At 34.1% G+C, this 13,217-nt stretch overlaps 1 protein-coding gene across 10 annotated transcripts in view; it reads right to left on the bottom strand.

Annotated features, from left to right (window-relative positions):
* Window positions 1-13,217, bottom strand: part of AKAP9 (A-kinase anchoring protein 9) — a 128,814-nt gene that overhangs the window by 25,885 nt on the left and 89,712 nt on the right. For 8 of the 10 annotated variants that reach the window (XM_039357667.1, XM_039357669.1, XM_039357671.1 and 5 more), the window contains 8 exons: window positions 11,797-12,029; window positions 10,032-10,151; window positions 4,798-4,974; window positions 4,566-4,670; window positions 3,491-3,643; window positions 3,086-3,265; window positions 1,531-2,526; window positions 852-986 (listed from right to left, as the gene is read on the bottom strand). In XM_039357667.1, the coding sequence (XP_039213601.1) occupies window positions 852-986; window positions 1,531-2,526; window positions 3,086-3,265; window positions 3,491-3,643; window positions 4,566-4,670; window positions 4,798-4,974; window positions 10,032-10,151; window positions 11,797-12,029 (2,099 nt within the window). The remainder of the gene's footprint in view (window positions 1-851; window positions 987-1,530; window positions 2,527-3,085; window positions 3,266-3,490; window positions 3,644-4,565; window positions 4,671-4,797; window positions 4,975-10,031; window positions 10,152-11,796; window positions 12,030-13,217) is intronic. The other 2 variants (XM_039357673.1, XM_039357672.1) reach the window with 2 other exon arrangements.

Genomic DNA, 13,217 nt, shown 5'->3' with positions numbered 1-13,217 from the left:
CAAATTCAAGAATCATATAGTGAGCAGTGGGGAGCAGGGCACAGCATATAAAACTAATTGTGTGATGTTGTTCAGGAACATATTGAGATTTACAAGTTGAAAACATGAAAACAGGCTAACAACAAGCAGTTGATGCACATAGTGAGTAAATCTCAGTGTGGTGCAGTAGTTAAGATGTTGGATTGGCACAGGTTCAAATCCATCCTTAGCTACAAAAGCTCATTTTGCAACTTCCAGCTAGCCCCCTTCTGCAAACCTAGCCTATTTTACAGGATTTTTTTTCCCTGTGGGAGACAATGGAAGGACACAGTACTATACACCTTGGGCTCGTGAATGAAAAACAAAATAAAAATCAAAGAAATAAAAAATAAAATCAGCTTTTGCTAATAACTGCCACCTGCTCTATAGATTTCATTTAGCAAATTTTATTTAGTTTGGGCCATTGTACTGCAATAAAAAATTTCTTGTCAGATTTTTCCATCTGTAGATCACATTTTAAGATTATTGCTATTGTCTTCCTTAAATCATAGACATAAATCTAGCTTAATGTTTACTTTTAAATAAAAGTCTCAGTAATAGAGCTCTTAATTTCGCACTTATTGACAAATCATGCAAAAATAAATCTCACAGCAAATCTTCCAAATAGTTGAAAGTTTAGTTCTAGATTGATTATATCAAGACAGAATGACAGTATAAAAAGCAGCTATGGAATAATCATAGAATTAATTGAAACTTTCTACGTCCTTCCAATGTGCTTTTAATTACTTAATGCTTTTATTTTGTACCCTTCAAATACATTGCTCCCAGCAACTTTCAGTGCAAAATGCAACAGATGTTTATTTTATTCTTACCAGTAAATGTTCTTTCAATTTCTCTGCTTTTTCTTTGTAGTTATTAAGTTCTTCCTTGGCTGCAGCTGACTCCAATCTGATTTTTTCTAATTCAAGATAATTTCCTTGCTTGTTTTCACCCAGCTCTGCGACCATCTAAATTATTAGTACCAAAACAGTAATTCATGCGAGTATTAGTTACTATGTTAAGGTAGTATCTCACATTGGTAGTAGTTTAAAAGTATAATGGGGATAAATTTAAAATTAAATTAACCCTTGGCATAAAGATTTAAGTATTTCCCCAGTTTATTGCCCAATGAAAGTGGCTACTAGTATGCAGCTAAGGTGGCAGAAACATATATGTTGGTAAAGTCTTCATCACCAGTTTTTGTAATAAAGGGTAACCAAAAATAATGGCTTTACTGTCCATGTATCACTTTTTTTTGTAAAATGCCTGATGATGGGCCAATCAAACAGTTTAAGGCTGTTTTAGACATTTTATTGGTATTTTACCTTACGGTTCTTTTATTATTTGAATTTGTACTTGGATTTGTTCTGTAAGATAATATAGAAATACTTTATTCTACTCATTTTCAATTTTTGCATTTTCAACTATTACAGCTCATTTATCTCAAAATGATGTTTGAAGAATAACTGACTCATTTAATATTTGAAGAAAACAATTTCAAGCCATACATACCTGAGTCTGCATCTTTCTCTCCTCAGAGCTTGACAATTTCTCCCTTTCATGTCTTTGTTCTATTTCTGTTAGCAGTTGTTGAAGTTTAACAAGTCTCTCTTCCTTTTCTTTTGTCTCCTTCTGTACTAATTCCAGTTTTGTTCTTTCTAGTTGAAGATTATTCTGTGCATCTGCCAGTTGGCTCTGTATTTCTGAAAGTTTCGCTGATAACTCTAATAACCTAACTGTTGCATCTTCCCTACCTATATATTTTGCATTTTCTAATGGAATACATAGGGCTTCTTCTTTGCTATCTTCTGAAACTGCAGTTACTGGGGGAGAAAGCTGACTTTGCTCCAGAATCAGATTCAACTCAACTTGATTCTGAAGGGTTGCAGCAGTCTTTTGCTCAAGGGCTTCTTCTAGCTCCATTATTCTTTGTTTGAGCTTGTTTGACTCCATATGGGCTTGGTCTTTGAAATCCTCGAAATGCCTGTTGAATTGGATTAGCTTTAAATCCTTTTCTTCTACAGCTTTCTCAAGTACCTTTAAATTTATACTTATTCTTGCAGCATCTTCTTCAATCTTTGTACTTATCTGTGCATTGCCACTTCTTATTGGCATAGACTTATATTTTTCTCTAGTTTTTTCAAGTTCTTCTTTCAGTACATCTAGTTCCTTCTCTAACTTTACTATATTAATTTGTTTTCCTTCGAGTTCATTCTTTGCAACGCATAACTGCTTAACATTATTTTCCATTTGTATCACTAAATCATCCTTTTCTGCCATTACAACATCAAGCTGGTGTTTTAAATTATCTATATCATCTTGAGTCAGTGAAAAGTCCAAAGGTATCTTGTGTTCAATATTCACCATTTCCTGCTGAAGTTTTTCAATAACTTCATTCAGCTGTTCTATTTCTTGTTCATTTTTCTGCTTGACACGTTCTTGATCACTCTTTAAAATTTCTATTTGGGCTTCCAGTTCTTTTATGTGCTCATTTTTCTGCTCAACCAACTAAGCAGAATTGAAATAAAAACAAAGAAAAAATATCATGAAGGCAAAATTCTTGTTTTTATATCACTAATTATATTTCTTTATATTAAATATATGTTTTAAAACTCTGCATGCTTTTTATATAAAATTTGTAAAAGGTAAATCAGTGTAAGTCATATTTTATTTAAATAAGATAAATATTGTTTTATTCAGATGTAATATTTTAATGTGTTATGGGGGTTGTTGGTCCTGTATGCATTTAAAAAATCTATTTAGTTGTGAGCAAATAAAAGCTGTCCACTATGAAAAAATAATTGGCAGAAAAAAATAACACAAACCAACTACTAACAATTACAATTATGAGAAACTATACCAATTGTAAAAGTTCTATTATGCCACAAACTGTAAATAAAGAGGGAATATGAAATATTAATTATGTATTGCAGATTATAAAGTATCTTTAAAAAACATCCATGCAAATTCTATTTTGAAGTACAATTATAGGTATTTTAGTCCCTGTTGTAACTTGTTTATTACTTGCTTAACAGATGGTGTCACTAAGGATTTCATAAATTATTACTTTATTATCTGTTGTAATTTCCAGCTGCTGTTGCAATTTTGAAATTTGTTCATGGAGTTCATGGATTTTCTGTTCCTTTTCCTGTATAATCTGTATATATTTCCCAGGAATTTGATGATGACCCTTTATAGAAGTATCTTCAGGATTCCGGATAGCTTGACCTAATTTTTTCATGTCCTCCTACAGACAAAAAACAGTAACATGAAAATAACTTGTAGATTCCGTTCACTAATTATTTTTATTTTATCAGAGGAATAAACTGAAACAAGAAAATATTTTCAAATAGCATTTTATAAATAGTTAAATACTTAGAGATTTCATACTTTTTCATAATTTTCAGATTTTGTAAACTCAAGTTATATTCATTCAAAACAGGAAAGAAAAACTTGCTTTCTTCTCAAATACCTTAAATGATTTATTTTCTTGTTCAAGTTCTTGTTGTCGAGTTGTAGACTCTTTTAGCTGAATTTGTAGCTGCATCTGTAACTGCTGCACTTCTTCATTTTTGTTTTCTAGTTCTTCACGGAACTGTTCTAATTGTTCCTCAAGATTTATGATCTGTATATCCAAAATAAGTGGCAAAGGAATAATTTATTTTATGTAAATAAGAGCTGCATTTGTTTTAGGGTTATTTTGTAACCCCTTTGTAACCTTCAACTAAGGTTACTATCATAGGCCAATAGTTTTTGAATCAAGGTATCTCAAATGAACTAACTTAAAAGAATGTGTCCAAAATCTGGGATCCATTACTTCCGTGGGATTGAAAATTCGCAGGATCCTCAGGCCAGTTGTAATGGCAAAGTAGTGCCCTGCAGCATTGCCTCACCACCCTGCAACGCTGCCATAGTCACATGTGGTTTCTGATGCCCCCTGCCAACTTTGCACAAACAAAGTCAATGGCAAAGCTGACAGGAAGCTTCAAATTGCTCTCGCTCCCACTACTTTTTCATGGTAATTTTATTTATCCATTTAGGTAAGGAAATATTTTTGAAACAATGAATGAATGAATTATGGGTTACCTAGTAGTAAAATAAATGCAACATGGTGGGTTTTTTTAACCTATAATTTTTTTTTACTCTCTCTAAATAATGTTCTGTAACTTTAACAAACTTTTTTGAGCACTACAAGTGATCAACAGAAAACCAAGCTTATATAGAACCATGAATTCCTTTGCCCCAAAGATGCTTTTCCAGAAGGCAACTGGACCTTCTTGGGTTTTTTTTTTTTCTTGAATGTGTTTTGCTTTTCATCCAAGAAACTTCTTCAATTCAGTCAGAGCAGAAGAAGCTTCTTGGAGGAGAAATGAAACATTTTCAAGGAAAAAAACCAAGAAAATCCAGTTGCCTTTTAGAAAAGCACCCTTGGGACAACCATGATTTGAATAATTTAGAATCTCCATAGATATGAATTCCTTTATACCTCATATGCTAAATTCAATTCAAATAGTGAAAATTCTGAATAATTAAAAAAAATACTCTACCTCTTTTTCCTTCCTGTCTACAGCTTCTTGCTCAGCCTGTAGCTGTGCTTCTAGAGGCCAGTCCCCCCTTATAGTTGCAGACCCAAATTGCTTTCTTTCTTCCACCTTTAAAGTAAGTATATTTAACTATCACTTCTTTAAGTCACAGTTCTTTGATTAGTAAGTAAAGCAAATTATGTTGATAATAACACTGTACAAATAATTATAAACAAAACGGTCTACCAAAAAATACCTTTTGTATATTGTCTGCACTGATCATTAAAGCTTGTTCCAGTTCTTGGATTCTACATTCTAATTTCTCAATTTCTTCATTCCGTTCTTGCACATCTCTCTGAAGTTGCTCCTTAGAGAGCAAAAGCTCACTGCATTTGTCTGTTTTCTCTTGAAGATGATTTGTTAATTCTTCAATCTGGTGGCAAACCAGAGGAAATGCATAGGCTATAATTCAAACACAAATTTGCTACAAGCTATGGTAAGTTAAAATTGTCTGAAATAGGAAAAAAGAAGGATGTATATGTATTTAAAAAACCTTAATGTCTGGAGGAAATCACAAGCAACTAAAATCAAATAAGTAAAGGGAAATCAGAAAAATGGAGAATGCTGGCTGTTTGGTTTTGAGCTAACTGGAACACTTCCATATCAAGAAACTATTTGGGCAGAGCTGGGGGGCAGGGAGCGAAAAAACCCCAAACTAAGTACTAACCAATCACAACTACCTTTGGGGATCTACCAACATACTACAAATTGTAAATATAGAGAAGGACAATGTAAGAGAGTAAATATGTATTTCTCAAAGGTAGATTTATTTATTTTTATTAAATTTATATGCTGCCCATCTTGTGATTTGAGGTGACCCTGGGCAGCTTACAAACATAAAGATATAAAAACAATTATAAATATAAAAACAAATTAATTAACCAGTGGAACAACCTGCCTCCAGAAGTGTGAATGCTCCAACACTAGAGGTTTTTTAAAAAAAACTGGACGACCATTTGTCTAAAATGGTATTGGGTTTCCTGCCTGAGCAGGGGGTAGGACCAGATGACCTCCAAGATCCCTTCCAACATCATCATCATCATTATTATTTAATTAAAATTACAAAAGATTAAGAACAGACTAAAAGACCATAATTTGGAGAGGAGCAGCAGTGGTGCCTTCTTTATTACTGCATCAACTACTACAGCCTACAGCTTCTCCTTCAGGGCCCCATGCCAACCAGCACATTCATATTTTAAAGTTCTTCCTGAAGGTCAGAAGAAGGGGCAGAAATCACTACTGGCAGTAAGATATTCCAAAGAGTGGGGGGGCACCTCAGAAAGGTTTTTCTCCTAGATTGCACCCAGCCAAAATTCCTTGGCTGATGGGTGTGATTGAGGCAGGCCAGCTCTTTCTGCCAATGTGAGTAAGACAGGCTGATTCCATTGGGGAAAGATGGATTCTCAGAGAACCTGGACCAGTGCCATAAAGGGCTTTAAAAGTAATGACCAATACATATTCTAAGGGTAGATAACAATACCCATCAAAAAGTGAACTGTGGTTTCTGGTTTTAAAATAAAATTTAAAATTTAAAATAAATAATAATAAAACTAAAATGTTATCTAAAAATATGTCTAATAAGGAAAATGAAATTTTAGTTAAACTTACAGGTTTTCAGATGGTGAAAAAGGTTAAATACTTGGGAGTATATATAACAGCTTCTAATGGTAAATTATATAAGAATAATTATGAATTATTATGGGCAAAAGTACAAAAGTATTTAAATGATTGGAAAAAGTTGCAATTGTCATTGTTGGGGAGAATATCAGTGGTAAAAATGAATGTTTTACCAAAGTTTCTTTTTTTGTTTCAAATGTTACCTATTCTAAAAAAAGATGCAAATTTGGATGAGTAGCAAAAGGGTATTAATAAATTTATCTGGGTGGGAAAAAACCAAGGGTAAAGTTTAAGATTTTGCAGGATGCCCGAGAAAGAGGTGGGCTTAAAGCACCCAATTTGAAATTATATTATGATGCAGCCACCTTAACTTTGATAAGTGATTGGCTTAATTTAACAAATAAAGATGTTCTTTCTACTGAAGGGTGGGATTTACTGTATGGTTGGCATGCATATTTGATTTTTAATAAGAAAGTTGACCGGGCTTTTAAACTACATATTTTAAGGAATGCTTTTCTTCGAGTTTGGAAGAAGTATTATTATAGGTTAAATTATAAAATACCTATTTGGGGGATTCCTGGACATCTAATTGAGGGTGTTTCTAAGGGGATGAATTTTGATAAAATTTCGTATAAGGAGTTATTAATTTGGTCAGGTAAAGATTGGCAGTTAAAATCTTTAAACGTATTAAGACAAGAAAACATTTTATACTCATGGTTTCATTACGCACAAATTGTGGATAGGTGGACAGTACATAAGAAAGTTGGAATAACATTAGGAGATGAAAATCTGATCGTTCAGATTAAAGATCAGAATCATGCTCATATTAAAAGAATTTATGATGAGTTAATTAAATTGGATTCGGAAACAGAGTTAGTAAAAGATTGTATGATTAAATGGGCTCAGAATATCCAGGAACCGATCTTATTGGATCAATGGGAGAATATTTGGATTAGAAATGTTAAATTTACACAGGCCCAAAATCTGAGGGAAAATTTTTATAAAATGTTTTATAGGTAGCATTTGGATCCCAAAAAATTGGCTTGTATGTATCCTAATTTACAGCCCAAATGTTGGAGGTGTGGTAGTCCTGATACAACTTACTTTCATGTTTGGTGGACCTGTAAGAAGGTTAAAGCTTTTTGGATAATGATTTGGTGGAACATTCAAAAGATTTTTAAAAAGAAGATAAAGTTTACTCCTCAACTATTTTTATTGGGTATTTTTATGGATTTAGATGTTAATGAAACTATTTTACTGTTGAATTTAATAACTGCAGCAAGATTACTTAAAGGTTTATATTGGAAGAAGGATTCGCTGCCTACTTAGAAGAATGGACACTTAAGGTTTCTACTTTAGCGGAAATGGCAAAAATTTCAGCTTATTTAAAGGACCATTCACAAGAAAAATTTATTATAGTGTGGAGAAGGTGGATAGATTATATTCAGAATAAATACAGAACTTTAAGGTTCCATTTATTTTATGATTAATTTTTTCTTGAAGTTATAATTACTATTTATATATTTTTATAATATTTGATTTATAGTAGATTTGTTTATGTTATTATTATTATTATTATTATTATTATTATTATTATTATTTAAGTTTAGAGAGAGTTAAGGGTAATGTATGAATTTGTTTATTGTATAGAAATTTTTGTTGTTGTTGTTGTTTTATTGTGTTTGTTTTGTTTATAATAACCCTGTATTTTGCTCTGGGAAGTGGGGGGTGGGGTGGGGGAAGTGGGATTAAGTATATATAGAAATATTAAAGTATGAAATAGATGAAGCAATTTAGAGGAAGGTGCCGCTCGGGTGTTTCCCCTGAACTGTATCCGAAGAGGGATAAGAGGGAAGGAGGAGGGAAGGAAGGAAGTTGGACGGGAGGAAGGGGTGAGGGGAGAGAGGAGAGAGGGAGTAGGAAATAAGGAAGGAAGGTTGAGAGGGCGGATGCAGTCGGGGGGGGGGGAGATAGACGAGCGACACCTAAGGTCTTATTTTAAAGTTATTTTTCTCTTTTTTTTAGTTTTATATATAATGTATGGGAAGTATTATATATATTGAAAATTCAAATAAAATTTTTAAAAATAAAAAAGTGAACTGTGGCATAGGTTTTTAGAGATTATTTCATATACTGAAATTACAAACATATCCACAGACATACACAGACATGAAAACACACAGCTCTGATAATTGTGATTTTTTTTGATGACAGAAGTCCTTCTATGTTCAAGTTATAATTTTGGATGATATAAGTCCTATGTTGAAGTTATAATACAACTATTCTGTATTATACCTATTGGAATTTATGGCCTTTAGGCTATATTCTGTGTTTGTGTATGATGTGTGTGTGTGTGTATGTGTCCAGAACTTATTGTGCAAAGTTACATCAAAGTAGACAGATAACCCATGCCTGAAGTTATGGCCAAATGATCAAAATTCAATTGCTTGACAGTCTGACTGCACTTGCAAATGCAGGGGCACTTCAACTCCCCCCAACCTGCCTATCTCCCCCATTTCTGTCCTTTTGGCCATCTTGCACCATTCTTAGAAGCATAGCAAACAATCCCAAATCAAATAGGGTCTTGGGCCCATTCTAAAATCCCAGAAAGTTTCAGTTACCACTATACAACTCAGCAAACATCAGCAAGCATTTGTTCATCTAGCTGTCTTCTTTCCCAGTTCCTTCCAATAGTTTCTCACCTTTTGTACCCAGCGATTTCTGCTGAAAACACCTCACTGCCTTTGCTGCCTCGTCTTTTGACCTGTAGCTACCATGCTACCTCAGGCACAGCAGTTTCTTCAGCAAGCACTTCCTACAAGTGGCTCTCCAGGCTGCCCAAGCAGTGTGGCACCAAGCTGCAGCATCCATGAACCCAATAAGCACCAGCAAGCTTTAGTTCACCTATCTACCTTCTCTCCCAGTCACCCACACCTTTGTACTTTTCGCATCCAGCTGTTGCAGCCAGAACAGAAGCACTTCCCTGTCTCCTTTTTGCACACAGCTTCTCTGGTGAATGTTTCCCACATGTGGCTCCCTAAGCCTTTGGAAAGCTGTACTGCTTTTGGAGGATGGGGCGGAATTGGACAAAGTCCCTCACTCTACTGAAGCTCAGGACAGGGAAGGCTTGCCTTGGGAGGTCTACTTGTTTAAGGACCCATAATTCTTGGTTAATGATTGTAATGGGAAGTGCTGAGATTGCCATCCTAAGTTGCTGTGGTCACATGACATCCCACTTTACAACTGAGTTACTTACCAATGCAAATTCTCATGCTGATATGGTTGTAAGTTAAGGACTACCTCTCGGCAAGGGTTCTAAGGATGTGAGAGGGTTCTTTTGGGAAAAGTACTGACTGGCTCCTCCCCCCCGTATTTCTCCAGGAAGCTTTTTATATATATAAAAATGTACCTCCTACATTACCACACAGCCATAGTTTATATATTCTTTGCAATGCTTGTGCTTTGCCATACTTTATAAATCTTAATTACCATAAAAATTACTGTAAAAAGTGGCTTAAACACAGAATAGCATGTCATTAAATTCAAACATATGTATATACCCATAGGATTCTGCAGAAGTCTCATCATCAATTCTCAAAAAGCCATATTAGCAAAAAGCCAGCTAAAAATTTCAGAGGAAAGATTAATATTATGGGCAAGTTAATATGGAAAGAAGCCCCGAAGAGTTTATTCTCACTTATGTAGCTCAGTCTAAATATTAATCTTCTGGTTGATTATTAACATAAAAACTAAGGAAGTGCCACATAGTCACAGTTCATAAAATGTCACAAATGAATTATCCCTTTATCTTACCTCTCTATTTTGATGTTCACTGACTGGTTGCAATCTCTGAGGAATTTTAAGCTGTTGCTCAAGCTTTTGTATTTCTTGCTGGAAAACATCTCTCTCATGCTCCCTATCAATTGCCTGTTCCTGAAATGTAAGCCATTATATATATATATATATATGTATTTTTAGTGGGAAATATCAAAATGTAATGCACAATACAGATAGTCCTTGACCCTATGACTATTTGTTCAGTGATTATTCAAAGTTACAATGTTACTGAATGAATGGGGGTTATGACTGGTCCTTGGAATTCTGGCTGCCCCAGAATCTCCATGGACATGTGATCATAATCTGGGTGCTTGGCAACTAGTTTCACTTGCTATCAGTTTCCAAATGATCATGGAGATAACATGATTGCCATTTGCAACCCTTCCTCTGGCTTCCGCAGAAGGTCAGTGGGGAAACTGGCAGGGTAGATCACAACTCACTAGAATAAGTCTCTCCGACTCGTACATCCTATTTCAGCTCCTCTGCTGTGATGCTGCAAAAGCCACTCATGCATCCCACCCAGTCTCCCTGACCCTCTCTTGCACTCCTGTGCAACCTCTCTGACCCATGCCACAACCACACACAACTTCCTTGACCTGCAGTGACTTTTGTGCACCCTTTCACATCCTCTCATTTCTTGTGCAGTCATGGTTGCATGGCAGCTCTTGTTTGTTTCCTCACACGCTCCCTGAGATAACACTTCTCACTCACTTTGCCTGCACAACACTTCACTCCTTCCCCACTTGGCAACACCACTTACCTTCCTGCTGGTTTGGGACTTACAACTTCCTGCTGGCTTTTCTATGACTTTGGTTGTTAGAAGTTGGCAGGAAGTTGCTCAGATAATGACTGTGGGATTCAGTTAACAATAGCAACTGGGACTGTAAGGATTTCTGTTGTTAAGCTTAATGATGGAAATTCCGGTCCTAATTGTTGTTGTAAATCAAGGATTACTTATATTTTGTTTTCAATTTATTACAAAATATAACAGGAATCATTGATGTCTTAAAATACTATTAAGCTAGTTTCATAAAACCTTAGTAACGATTTGTGAATTAGAGTGTGACAAGAATTGAGAGTGACTATGTGTGTATTGCTCTTCATATGGAACATCAACCCGTTTCTGTACATTTACATACAACACTACACAACTTAGACAAGCAATACACAAAGTAGCAGCATTCTTTTTTTCTCAGATCTTTTGCAATGTATAGGTTATTATAGTGCTAAATGTGATTCAGTAATCAAGCGGTTTGTTTACATTATTCATTAGAAACAAAATCCAAGTAGATTCTCAGCAAATATATAAAATCAATGGCAATTTTAGTATAAAACTATGCTATTTGTTATGTCAGAAATATTGTAATTAATTTTCCAATCTTTTTACACAGAAATCACTTTAGGCTTGAAACGTTATAGAAGTCCAATTGTACTGGAAATACTTTAACATAATTTCAACATTATCAGAAACGCTTTACTCCTGAATCAAGGCTTTTTAGAGTTTAAGCTGAGATTGGTTCAAATTAAAAACATTTTTCACAATGACTGTTTACAATGATAACCTTGTAAAATTAAATATGAAAACATAGCCATCTTATTTTTTACAAAAAGCCTGTTTACCATGCTATTTTTTTAAAAAAGTCCAAATTGTGTATGACATAAGCATTTTGAGTTTTTGTTGAATTGTCTGTTTTTATTCTGTTGTAAATGATGTGTGGATTGAGCTCATCGTTTTACTTACATCTAGAAATTTTTTTGTTTTCTCAAGCTGTTTCTCTAGGGCTTGGTTTTGCTGCCTTAGATCCATTAGCTCTGCATTTTTTTCTTGCTCTAGCTCCAAAAACTGGTTGACCTGCTCCTCTATATCAGTTTCCAGTGCCTTCACCTGCTTTTGAAGGTAATTGTATTCTTTTTCAGCCTGCCGCTGCACTTCTATTTTTTCTTTCATTAACTTTTCTGTCTCCGCCAACAACTCTGTTTAATAAAGCATAACTTATTATATGTGGATAGTTAATATTGTTCTATAAAATAAACTCACTCCCAAGATGAAAAGTTTATGCTACAGCATAATAAAGGATGAAAATAACTTTGGGTTTCACCAAAATTATGTGATATTTTCAATAAATAATAATATCTGCATGGTTTACTTTCCTGATAGAATTATACATTTATTTTCATTAATACTATGGAAAATTTAAATGGTATTAAAACCCAATTATCTTCTCATCCTGTAGGATTGTTCCAATTGAAACATAAATATTCCCACAAATGACACATACAACATTTTAATGTAAAATAATTTAGACTTTCACGAGGTGAGTTATAGGAGAAAAAAAACCCCAACTATTTCTTACCGTCAACTGGAATTTTCAATTAGTTAACTTAAGACAAATGCAAAGAACTGAAGAACTTAGGGATATGTGGCAAGGGAGCTATGGCTGCAGGTGTACATTCCACAATGCTCCAGTAACATTGGAATTTTAAAATGATTTTGAATGTTATGTTATTTCTATCCAAAATACAGGTAATTCTCATATCCTAACAATCTCTTGGGAATTGCACTGATGGTGGCAAGAAGCATCCAGTGATTTTTTTTAGATATGATCTGAAGCTTCAGATGCTATTGAGCAGCATATAAAACTTCGCATGCCAAGACAATTCCCAGTTTACTGAGGTAACATCAAAGGGAAGCATAATGCATACATTGCTTAATGTTATATATAATCAGAAATAATACCAAGATTATTTATGTTATGTTTCAGTCCTTTAATTGGTATACATGCTGTAATCATGAATCATTTCTTGATTGAGAAATATTAAAAATAATAGATTTTTGGATTTAAGTCTTTGCCAAATGAATCAAAAAGCATTACCAGATAATGGTCTTTTGGCAGGTTTTTTTTTATATCTTACTGTTTAGATTTTTGTACCATCATCTTACATCATACTTGCTTCCTCAAATATCACACATGAAGGCAGGGTTTTATTTGACAAAGATCTCTATATGCAGATTATTATATGAATGCAGAAATTATTAGCTGATTAAGATGATGGTTATTGAAGTAATCCGCATTTTAAAAATATTAATACTGTAAAATTGTGAGCAATTGTTATTCAAAATAAAGGTGTGAACATGAAACACAGTATCAAAGCTGCAGGCCA

The sequence above is a fragment of the Crotalus tigris genome, unplaced genomic scaffold (genome assembly GCF_016545835.1).
Source record: "Crotalus tigris isolate CLP2741 ecotype Arizona unplaced genomic scaffold, ASM1654583v1 scf7180000018940.2059657, whole genome shotgun sequence".
Taxonomy (NCBI): Eukaryota; Metazoa; Chordata; class Lepidosauria; order Squamata; family Viperidae; genus Crotalus; species Crotalus tigris.
The sequence above is the reverse complement of the archived record's forward strand: the minus strand, read 5'-3'. Positions and strand labels throughout refer to the sequence as shown.